This window comes from Microtus pennsylvanicus, chromosome 2, assembly GCF_037038515.1.
Source record: "Microtus pennsylvanicus isolate mMicPen1 chromosome 2, mMicPen1.hap1, whole genome shotgun sequence".
NCBI classification, from domain to species: Eukaryota; Metazoa; Chordata; class Mammalia; order Rodentia; family Cricetidae; genus Microtus; species Microtus pennsylvanicus.
Window position 1 is genome coordinate 107381121 of NC_134580.1, and position 11683 is coordinate 107392803.

The 11683-nt window shown below is 46.7% G+C and overlaps 1 protein-coding gene and 1 long non-coding RNA gene across 2 annotated transcripts in view; one reads left to right on the forward strand and one right to left on the reverse strand.

Annotated features, from left to right (window-relative positions):
- Positions 1 to 11469, reverse strand: part of LOC142844346 (uncharacterized) — a 38878-nt gene extending 27409 nt beyond the window's left edge. The window contains exons 1-5 of the mRNA XM_075962690.1: positions 11359 to 11469; positions 11079 to 11247; positions 10372 to 10957; positions 4551 to 4643; positions 1645 to 1714 (exon numbers count right to left, since the gene is read on the reverse strand). Coding sequence (XP_075818805.1) covers positions 1645 to 1714; positions 4551 to 4643; positions 10372 to 10957; positions 11079 to 11247; positions 11359 to 11469 — 1029 coding nt within the window. The remainder of the gene's footprint in view (positions 1 to 1644; positions 1715 to 4550; positions 4644 to 10371; positions 10958 to 11078; positions 11248 to 11358) is intronic.
- Positions 23 to 1600, forward strand: LOC142843962 (uncharacterized). Its single transcript, XR_012909706.1, has 2 exons — positions 23 to 110; positions 918 to 1600. It is a non-coding gene; the product is annotated as an uncharacterized LOC142843962 (long non-coding RNA).
- Positions 11470 to 11683: the final 214 nt, after the last annotated feature.

Below are 11683 nucleotides of genomic sequence, written 5' to 3' on the forward strand. Positions count from 1 at the left end.
ATTTTCATCCTCTCCAGAGACAAGAAACTGAAGAATGGACACCTGGTGCACACCCTGAGTTCCTAGTTCGCTGGTATAAAATGGCCAGGATGCTACAAAATCACCAGTCGGTAAGCACGCACAGCTTTGCGTGCTGGCTGCTCCACTGTCTTCTGTCAGCTCCAAGTGGGAAAGCATGGCCACAGAGGGTGCTCCTTGAGGAGGAAGCAGCACTAAGAGTGCCCATATCAAGGTTAAGGGGAAAATATACCCAAAACACATTTTAGACAAGAAGAAAGTTAGAAAAGGGGAAGGTAGCTCTGACATTAGCCATTCAAAATCTACAGAAGAACATGGATGTCATAATGAATAGCTTGTTCATAAACAACTGACCTTAGGGAAGCCAACAGCTAAGGAAGTGTGTAGAGGGCAAACTGGAATCTGTCCTTGGGTGCTTGAGAGGTGGCTCGGAGGTTAAGAGCACTGGCAGCCCATCCAGAGGACCTGGGCTTGATTCCCAGCACCCACATGGTGGGTCTTAACCATCTGTATCTCCAGGCCTGGGGGATCTGATACCCTCTTCTGGCCCCTTAGGCCACTAGGTACCTATGTGGTACATAGACATATATGCAGGCACAACACCCATACACATAAAATAATATTTTTTAAGTTTGCTTTTAAATTTTCCTCTTGGACATACTTTATTCTCTAGACCCAAGAGTGTGAGATCTTACAACAAACTAGCAAGGGCAGTAAGAGAGAAGGCAAGGGATGGAAGGCCCTTTGTTCTCCAGGAGCTCCTGCTTAAACTTTCACAGGACCCCTCCTTTAACAGGAGCTGCTGACAAGAGGAAACAAATCACAGCAGGGAAGTAAGGGGGGGGGGGGTGACCAGAGCTCTGAGGGCTGGGATTTAGATGACCTTCACTCTGCCTCAGCTTCCTCAGCTCTTGGAAAGGCTGGCATTGCATCACAAGCTAACTACAGCATCGATCACGTGATCACCTCCCTGGTTTCTTTCCACTGCTCAAGGACCACAAAAGAAGAACCAGCTCATCTTCTGCATCAGGAAGGATGGAGGAAGTTGACTCTGGAGGGCAGGGTGAGGAGCAGGGAAGGACGTTCCCCGTGTCTGCCCAGTTGAGCTCCAAATTTAAGCAGGGTTGTGGAAAAAGAAATCTGAACAAGACTCGGGCTAGTGACCAACTCCCTTCTGGGATCTGCAGGCTGATGTCTGACACCTGGACCATATTATGGCCAACACAAACCCTGCATTATCAGACAAATACTAAAATTCCCAATAATGACCTGGATAAAGTATTATCAGTTGAGGGGCTCAGGATAAAGTTTAATTGGTGGCCAGGTGAGTTACATAGGCATACAAATTGCCCCCAGCATGAGTTACATAGTCTGGATTTGGTTTCAAAGCAGCTCTTATCAGTTTCCAAAACAGCTGCACTATTCTATTTAACAGCATGGACTACAACGCCACATTTTCTGGACTCTAAGCATAATTCTTTTGTTGTTTATTTACTTTATGATTGGTCTAAGCTTTCCCCACAATCCTTACATCTCCTGCTCTCTAATATATTAAACATATTCACCCCAGAGTCACCTTTAATCATAGATTCGTACCTAAGAAAACAAACACAATTTCAGGCTTACCTTCAAATTCCTGATTTTTGCCACTTTGTCCTCAACTTCCACAATAATTCTTCCCCCTTCTTTGGCCTCGCTAAGAAATGAGAACAGAATTCCAATGAGAAGAAATACTTTTTGTTTTCTTTTCTGAGACAGAATCTTAGGTAGCCCAGGCTGCTTAAATCTACTCTCTAGCCAAAAATGACTGAGCTTCTGATCCTCCTGTCTCTTCTTCCTAAATGCTAGAATTACAAACATCTGCTGCCCACTTAACACACACACACACACACACACACACACACACACACACACACACACACACACACACACCAGAAACAAAAACAGAAAAGACAAAAAGAAATTAGTTTTCTCACTCCTGTCCCTGTTCCAGGAAGTGCAATGCCTGTCTCCATAAATAGCCAAAAGCACGTGAAGACTCCCTTGAGGGCACACTTTCCTGATCAGACACTTTGACTCCGGAAGCACTAACTGTCACCACCATTTATTTCGGTGATAATGTATAAAGCACCATATTGTGTATGGACACTGTAATTTCCCTACCCACCCTACTCTCCTGATACCACTTCATAGCATGTCTTCATTCTGACAGAATTTTAAAGCCTAGAGAAATTGCATAACTCATCCAAGGCCACCCAGCCAGGACCAGTAACTGAGATTTAAGTCCAGATCTGTCTGATCCTTAACTATAGCTTTAAAATAAGGCTTGGAAAATATCTTTGGTCCAGTGCAAGACACAATTTCTCACCGTCTCTGAACCACTGTACAAAGTACTGATGAGAACACTGCAGTCCTCTCTGCTGAAATGTTGGGCGTACTTCTGAAGTTGGAGAAAGCCAAGGTACTAAGAAATCCTCCTACCCTGTCCGTACGTGGTAACACTGCTAGCAACTAGCCCACCTTTACATTCACTATAAACTTCTTCTTGCAGTGCTGGGGATTTAAACTTACTCATTTTAATAGGCTTTTTTAATGGCTTATTATGGTGATCCATGCATCTGAAGCCCACTCTTTTCATAACAAAAACCTCTGGCTAGGACAAGATGGCTCATCAACTGAAGGCACTTGGTGTATCTGGAATAAAGTCCTAGATAAAACTTAACTCTAGCTGGGCAGTGGTGACACATGCTTTAATCCCGGCACTTCAGAGGCAGAAGCAGGTGGATCTCTGTGAGTTGATGGCCAGCCTGGGCTACAGAGGTAATTCCAGGACAGCCAGGGCAATACAGAGAAACCCTGTCTTGAAAAAACAAAAAACAAGACAAAACAAACAAAAAGTAACTAGCTAAGTAGCATCTTTGTTAGTTGAACTTAAGTTTCTGTTGTTTCTTTCCCCTTAAGGCTTTACTGTACTTTCTTGTCCACTATACAGAAGACAGTACACGAGAGAGGTATTCTTTTGTGGTGGAGGCGATCAAGCCCATTGTCTTATACATCTAGGCAAGTGCTTTATCACCCAGTCACACACCCCCATGTACAGAGATATTCCCAACTCCCAGGATCATCAGTCCACAAGTAGGTGAAATTTTCCTACCTCCTCTGCTCACCTACAGACATGTTGGCATTAAATTTTAAGAGGGCAGAAAGGACATCAATCTCAAGGAAGAAGCTCGCTTCAGCTGGGTGGCACACACCTTTAATCCTAGCACTCAGGAGGCAGAGGCAGGTAGATTTCTGAGTTCAAGACCAGCCAGAGAGTGTTCCAGGACAGACAGGGCTACACAGAGAAACTCTGTCTCAGAAAACAAACAAAAATCAAAAACAACAACAACAACAAAAAGAAGCTGGCTTCAAACGGTTCAAACCAGTCCTACTAAGGAAAAGCCCTAAGCAAGGCAAAGCAGTCACTATTACTAGCTGCCAGAGCCCATCAGCAGAATCCATCTTTAGCATCAAAGACTTTGAATAGAAGTAAGTCTACAGGCTGCCTACATCAGAATTAAGAAGAATACAAGAAGGCTGAGTTAATTCAAATGTTTATAGAGGAGTAGAGCAGATGATAACCAGCTTCTGGGGGGCAGGGATTTTATGTGTGCTGTAATTTGAAAACCACTGTTCTAGAGGGGAATTTAACCAAGCTACACATTTGTATTTATTTCTTTTTTTAAAACTCAAAAAAGGAACAAACGAAAAGAGGCCAGAAGAACAAAAACGATCACTAGAAATATGATTAACACCTGATTAGACATGAAATGGTAACAGGTGATATGATCAAAGTTCATTATCTACATATGTGCAAATGTCATAATAAAGCCCATTATTTTGTACAACTAAGACATGCTAATAAAATGTATTATAAAAAGATTGACATGGAGACAGGTGGTGTGGGATACACTTTTAACCGCAGCACTCAGGGGGCAGAGGTAGGCAGATCTTTGTGAGTTTGCCACCAGCCTGGTCTACAAAGGGAGTTCCAGGACAGCCAGGGCTACAAAGAAAAACCCTGTCTCAGAAAAAAAAGAGAAAAGAAGATTGACATGATTATCATTTTAGTCTATTTTATAGATCAAAAACAAAAACCAAAAAGTGAAACAAATTAAGGTACCAAGTGAAAGTAGAGGGCAGTGGGGCAGAGCTCAGTGGGGCAGGTGTTTTCTCCAGTGGCGAATGACTCTGGACAGGCAATGGCAGCATCTCTAACCAACAAACAGAATTTCTGATTATGGGAAACATATGGGTCAAGGGGAGGACTCCAAAATCACTTCTGTGTTATTTCATCCAGCATTTTCTCAAGTCCTATAGAACACAGGAACAATTTTGAGCATCTTGGGAAGGAGCAGTGTGGTTGGTTTAGTGAATCAAATCCTGCTTCTAGAACTTAAGCAAGACCATGTTCTCATTTGGAGAAAAATAATGTAAGCTTGGGCTAGATGGTTCCTTCTCAAGCACAGTTGTCAGTCCTGATAACTTACCTGTAAGTTGGGACAGACGACACAGTCAGCAGACTCTCCGTATGCAAAACAGCGTCAATAAGCAGTGGGTACCACCACCATCTCTGCAGAATTCTGTGGGAATTGGAGAATGGTCTAGTCTAAACGTCTTAGCTGAGATCACACTAATTGTTTACAAAACTACTCCTGAATCAGTGACTGTGGATCTGCAGCCTGCTAAAAATCAGCTCACACCTGGAGACCAGGAGGCTTGATGATCTAATCTACCACTTACTCTCAAGCCTCTTCACTGGAGCTGAAAGTAAATAAGTTCCCTGATTGTTTTTCATTTTTGTTGGATGAGATGTGTTATTCTCGGCAACGACTGCAAGTAACAAAGGGTTTCAACATCCTTTTCTTAATCTAATCCATGCTATTTGAAACTCCTGGTTTCCAAGGAACTAAAAAGTTAAGAGTGGTCAATACTGCTATCCTAAGAACCCTAAAAATTAGTTTAGAAAGAATGAAATCTACCAGCAGTTACCTCCTCCTGGATAGCTGCTCCCTGGAAGCCTCCAACCCTGAGTCACCGCGTGTAGTTATGCAAACCCAGATGTTTAAAAACCAATTGTCCTGGCTGTCCTGGAACTTAGGCTGATAGACCGAGCTGGCCTTCAACACAGAGTGGTTCACCTGCCTCTGCCTCCTGAATGCTGGAATTAAAGGCATTTGCCAACAACACTGGCATGGGTATATCTTCTTATGTCTTCCTCCTATCTCATGGTTCTCATTCTGTCAAAACTTTTCAAAGCAAATGACCTCTACAAGGACAAAACTAACACCCCATGATACTATTTCTGTCATAGGAGACAAAGCCTTTCTTGACCTCTGTGTACTGGACATTGAAGATTTTTTTCTACAATAAATCTCAAGATATGTCATCTGGTATAGAACCACACTCTGCCAATTTTCTCGCCCATCACACCCTACGTCTATCCACGCACGTGTCCAAGGCTCCCATCTACACCCTAACAGCCTAAATTTACTTTCTCTTCCTGCTCTTACTTTAGAGAGCTCTGCACTTTCCCCTCCTGTCAGAAAACTCAAAGATCTTTCAGAACAGTTCAGACATCAACCCTTGTGCAAAGCCTTCTTTGACTTCCCGAGTGGGAGAGGATGAAATGTTCAGTTCCACAATGGTTGCCTCAAGGGCTGAGAGGTGTGGAATGAGGCGCAGGCACAAGGAACTGGCACTAAGGAGCAACTTCCCCTTCCCATGTCACAGTTCTGTTCTTAAATCACGTCAGCTGTTGAGCACAGATTGAAATCACATTCTCTCTCTGGGCCTCAATTTCCCTCCCATATCCCGACAATCCTTTTTCCTAAGTCCCCACAGAGGAATCCCATGTATATATGTATATGAACACACCTTTCAGTCCTCTCGGGTCCTCCTGGGTCACCATGAGGAGTGGAGACTGCCCACCTCTTTGCACCTCCTCACGTCATGATGCACGAGAAAGGCCCTACTAAGTGCACCAAGACCGGAGCCAGGGTCCCAAGAAACTCTTGTTGGCAAGATGCCAGGGACGTGTAGACAGGGCAGCGACCTCTGGAGGGAGGCACACAGGAACCGCTATCTACTAGCTTGACGGGAAAGCTCGACTTGAAGCCCTGTCCCTCCAGGCCTTCATGGCTTCTGGACCCTGAGCCCTCAGGGCACTGTGAGTCTGATTTTTCTCCAGGCCAGTCCACCTAGAGAAAGGCGCCTTCTCGCTCTCCTCTCAGTTCACTTGACGCCTCAGGCGCCCCCCCCCCTGCCAGACTCACCGCTTGCTGAGAGGCCGGACCCTTATGGCCACCTGCACATTCGCCACCCCTCCACCACAGTCCAAGACCCACACAGCGGGTATAAGCAGTGCATAAATTACACACCAATTAGTTCTTCTAGCTACTGATCAACGGGAGCATCTTTATACTTATCTCTTTGGTGAGGGTGTATAAAATATATACTTGAAGATTCTTTTCTAAGTGTGTGTGTGTGTGTGTGTGTGTGTGTGTTTGCGTGTGTGTAATAGAGAAGGGGAGAGAATGGGTGCATACTTGTAGAGGAAGTCTGTAGGGTGGGGTCCCCCCGAGGATATTTTTTACTTATAAAGATTGCGGGCGCACTCCCGGCCGCCCCTTCTGCTTTCCTGTTCTCCGCTGGAACCTCTGGTTCTGTAAGTCTATTTATCAATTAAAGCTGTATGTATTATTACAATTTCTGTCTGCATTCATTTTCGCCGATACAGAAGTCAGTTTCCGCCTTCCACCTTGTCGAGGCAGTCTCCAGTTTCTGCTTCTGTGCTGTGTATCCCAGGCTGGCTGTGTCCCTCCACAAGAGCTGAGAGTGCTTACTTGCCCTGACTTCTCACTTGTTCATCAGGCTTTAGCAGCTATCACTTTACCTGCTCTCTCCCTAACCTGTTTCCTATTATTCTGACTTTTGCTGCTTGCTCTTCAAATAGCATTAAACTTTTACCAATAATATGTACTGACACGTTCAATTTTGTTAATCTGCCTGATCATTTCTGGGTCTTTTTCATATACCATTATCCAAACTAATAATGACAATAAAACTCATTTTTTCTCTTATGACTTGTATCTTTTGTGATTGACTCAAAAATCTCAAATCATACATATAACTATTGCCCCGAATTACCTTCTAAATGTTTTATAGTTTCACCTTCAATATGTAAATCTTTTATTAAGCTGTACATGACTATTTCCAGCTACATAAATTAGAACTGCGTCCCATGAACAGCGAGCTCCTATTTGCTGATGCGCACACATACAGACAGCTGCAATTTTAAGGTGTGAAAGTGGAACAAGCGAACCTGAGAAGGAGCTTGACACCTGGAGCCCTGCTTCTGACTGCTGTACTTCCCAGGGCTCTGCTCAGCTACCCTGACAGCTCCCAGAATGCCCTGCCCTCTTTTAGGGTACCCTGTGCCCTGCAATGGCCTTCCTCCCTCCTCCTGGGCTCTGCCGCACATTACGAAGTGTCTGATAACAAGACTATACACTGCCTGGGGGCAAAGTGCCTACAATCAGACATCTAAGGACTGAACCATGGGACAAGTGTTGGCTAAAGTGTCATGAAGTCAGTGGACTGGCCTATGACTCAAAGAGTGGCTATACAGTCACACCGCCTTGGCTAGAAACTAGCTCCACCATTTAAGAACTGCACAGAGCTGCACAAACTGCGTGCCTACCCTAAACTGAATGCACCATAGTGGATAAAATGTAGGACACGGCTTCAGAGAATGTGCTGGGGACTAAATGAGATTATGAAAAGTTTACACCAACTAAGAGCTCAAAACATTATTGTTATTTTCATGGAATTCTGTTTATTACCTTTATTACTCCTTAGTACCAAGTCCTTAGTATTTCAGACACTTCCAATTTTCTGGGGTAAACACTATCCCTCCCAAAAATTGCAATGACAGAGGCCAGGTGGTGGTGGCGCGCGCCTTTAATCCCAGCACTCGGGAGGCAGAGGCAGGTGGATCTCTGTGAGTTCAAGGCCAGCCTGGTTTACAAGAGCTACTGCCAGGACAGGAACCAAATAAACTATGGAGAAACCCTGTCTCGAAAATCAAAAGAAAAAAGAAAAAAAAAAAGAAAAAAGAGAGAAAGAAAAGAAATTGCAATGACAGTTGCTGCTAAGAGCAGAGGCATTTAGATTCCCTGCACTCTCACAAAGACTACACTGTGTCGAGAGAGCTAAGGGTCCTGCTACCTAGGACTACACGGGACCTGCAACAATAACAAGTAGCACCTCCAATTGCCTTCACTCAAAATGTTCAGATGCTCAAGTATACACCAAAGTGGTAAGCACCAGCCAGCACTTGAAATGCCACTTCTCCTTGCTTAGCCAGTTTTTGAGGGTAAATTAACAGGAGTCCAACAAGCTGACTGGTAATAGTCACATTAAACCTTTTTGCTCTTGAAGTTACCTTCATATTTTAAAAGAATCCAGGGCTGTTTATGAGATGCTGTGACACAGAAAATACACTGTCTCCCCTCCCTAGGAACTAGGTGGTCTGGCCAATCTTATGTCCTACCACTTAGAACTTTAAAGGACGCAATGATGGAGACGCAGAGGGGACTCAAGAGTGCATCACAAAGGTGGTAGTTTCTCCAGTCAGTAGCAAAATTCTAAGCAGACTACTTACAGGATGTGGCCAAGCTACGACCTCAGTCAGACCCCCAGTCTCTCTCCTGGAACACATTTCTCCAGCCTGCTATGACTCTTCCAGTACATGCCCCCTGCTTACATCAGTCAAAGCCCATTCCTAGCTGACACCCAAGAACCATGAGCAGCAGTGCAATGCCTCGCCCTCAGAGAACACAGGATCAACACGAGACTGTACTGCCACGGCCAGTTACTACCTGGTACTCTGCTATCCCAACCATCAGTTTACTTGCTACAATGACTGGGACAAAGCAGGCAGACAAGAAATGCTTCCTGTATGAACTCCACAACTAGGGAGAATGTTAGGCCACCGTGCAGAAACACCCACTAGCACTCACTTATTGCCAAGAGGGTCCAATTGCCAGGTGGATCTGCACAGCTTAACTCATTCGGGAATTTACAAACTAGGATTCTTTTCACCACCTAATTAGCAAACCTACCTCCCCCGCCCCCCATGTGTATGTATATGTGTGTGGTGCGTTTATTTTTAAGAGAGAAATAAAAAAATTAGCATTCTATTTTACTAGCATTCTCTTCCAGTAAGAAAAGCCTAATTTGGGCCGTGCAGTGGAGGCGCACACCTTTAATCCCAGCACTCGGGAGACAGAGATAGGTGGATCTCTGTGAGTTTGAGGCCAGCCTGGTCTACAAGAGCTAGTTCTAGGACAGGCTCCAAAGCTACAGAGAAACCCTGTCTCCAAAGACAAAAACAAACAAACAAAAACCCTTTTAAGCGTTTTTCAGGTTTGTAGAAAAGTTGTAGTGGAGCACAACCAGTGGGTATGGTCCCAAAGCAATGTCTCCACTTCCTGTTTGTGCCGGCCATTATTCTAGATTCTGGAAAGCTAACACTTGGCTATTTTAATAAATGTACCTTGTAAGTGCTAAAACAGACCTGCAAATGTAGTGGAAGTTACCTGGTGGGGTTTTTTAATGTAACCAGTTCTCATCTGCTGTAGCACAGAGCCTGGCTTGTGCCAACAGGAATACTCCTATCTGGAACAAGTACCAAACATTTGACTGTGAACATTGATTTTGCTCAAGTTATTTTATGGATGTTAGTGAATTTGGAGTAACTTCTATACAAAGTTGTCCTGCTTTATGAGTTATAGCGTATGTTCAACAGACAGGAGATCTTCGAATACTTTCTAATCAGTATTTTGTTTCAAGATGGACTAAGATCCCACCAATTAGGTACATACTGTGTGTGACCAGCCCTGTCAAACATAGGCTAAAAAGTCACCATTGGACTTTTACATCCCATTACATAATAAAAAAAAATCGGAGAGAGGGGGGAGGAGGAGAGGAAGAGGGATACAGAGAAAGAGAGGGGGTGTGAGTGTGGAGCAGTGTCTTCACAGAGGCCAACTCCGCCAAGAGGTCCTGTTCCAGAACTCTTCAATATAAACGCTCCACTCAAAACCCAACGCTACCAACAGGGGTCAGCAGCCTCTGCTCCCATCGCCCAGCAGACTGAACTGAAGACAGAAGGCAAGCACAGCCGGCGGTGGTCCCGAGGGTGCCGAGTTTAAGTGGGACGAGGCGCACTGCCCACTGCCAAGCTGACCGGGGTCGACCGCCGCAGGGGCCCGAGTCCCCCGGCAGTCGCGCAGAGCAGGAACCTACCTTTCCGTCGTGGGCTCCCAGTCACCGGCATGGCGTAACGGAAGAAGCGCGAGTGGCAGCGGCGGCAGAGGCTGCAGAGGCGGCAGCGGCTTCGGCAAGGCACCCGGGTGCACGGGAGCGGGCTGCGCGGAGCCTCTGCGGGGAAGCCCGTCCCTCGGAGCAGACGCTGGGCAGCCGGGGAAGCGTGTTCCTCCGGGACGGACCGGGGAACGGCCAATCCCGGAGCCGAGGGCGGCGCGGCGGACTCCGAGCACGGCTGTCAGCGCTCCAGCCGAGGGGACACCCGCGCCCAAGGAGCCCGAGAGGGCGCGAGGCCGCCGCGGCCCCGACAGCTGCAGCACCGGCCGGAGGTCGCCGGGCAGCGGGACGAGCGCCGCCGACGGGCGAGGGCCTGAGTCCCGGCGTGCGGCAGGGAGGCGTCGGCCCCGGCGGGGAGGGGCGGAGGCGGAGGAGGGGGCGGGGGCGCGGCCGGCCCGCGGACACCCGACGCCGCGCCGCCCGCTCGGGCCCGCAGGCCGCTGCTCCCGCACCCCCGCCGACGCCAAACCATCCCCGCCGCCAGACCCCCCGCCACGTCGGAGAATAACTCACCTGTTTGTCGGGGAAATCGCTCCTGCTCGGCCCTCTGACTGACTCCTCCGGCTCACCGTCTTCCCTCTGGGAGGAAGAGGTGGGACTTCCTGTTTCTCCGTTGAGCTACTTCCGGCGGTTCCCAGGGCGTCTGTTCTGGATGGCGCGCAGAGCACCATAACCGAAAAACAGAGATTTTACAACTGCATGGGCAAAGGCCCAAGTTCGCGTCCTTTTTTTTCCTTGAATAGCCGTCAGCTCGGCGTGTCGAGTTGTTTTCGGCCCTGCAGTAGTTTCCGGAAGTCCCTAAGACAGAAAACAGGAAGTTCCACCCTTCCTGCTGGAAGGGAAACGGAAAGCCTAGAGAGTCAATCCGTAGGGCAGAAGCTGCGAGGGCTCCGTACTGCTGGGTCTCACCGGGAGGACCGTCTCTTCCCGAGGATGCTCAGCGGGCCGAGCCCAGACAGCACCCCGCGACCGGTCTCCATCCCTGGAACCCGAGGGCGGTGCCGGGAAGGTTACTGACATATATATTTGGATGCTTGAAATTAGTAATTTGATATGATCTGAGACAGTTTTTCTAAGAATAAGCAAGCTGATACTTATTGTATAAATCTATTTTTATACATAACTTAATTGTATATTGATTCTTCAGGAATTTTATATCATGCGCCCCAATCTTATTCACCTCTCAATCTCCCCATGCCTATCTATAATCCCTGCAGCATAACCTCCCAAAAAT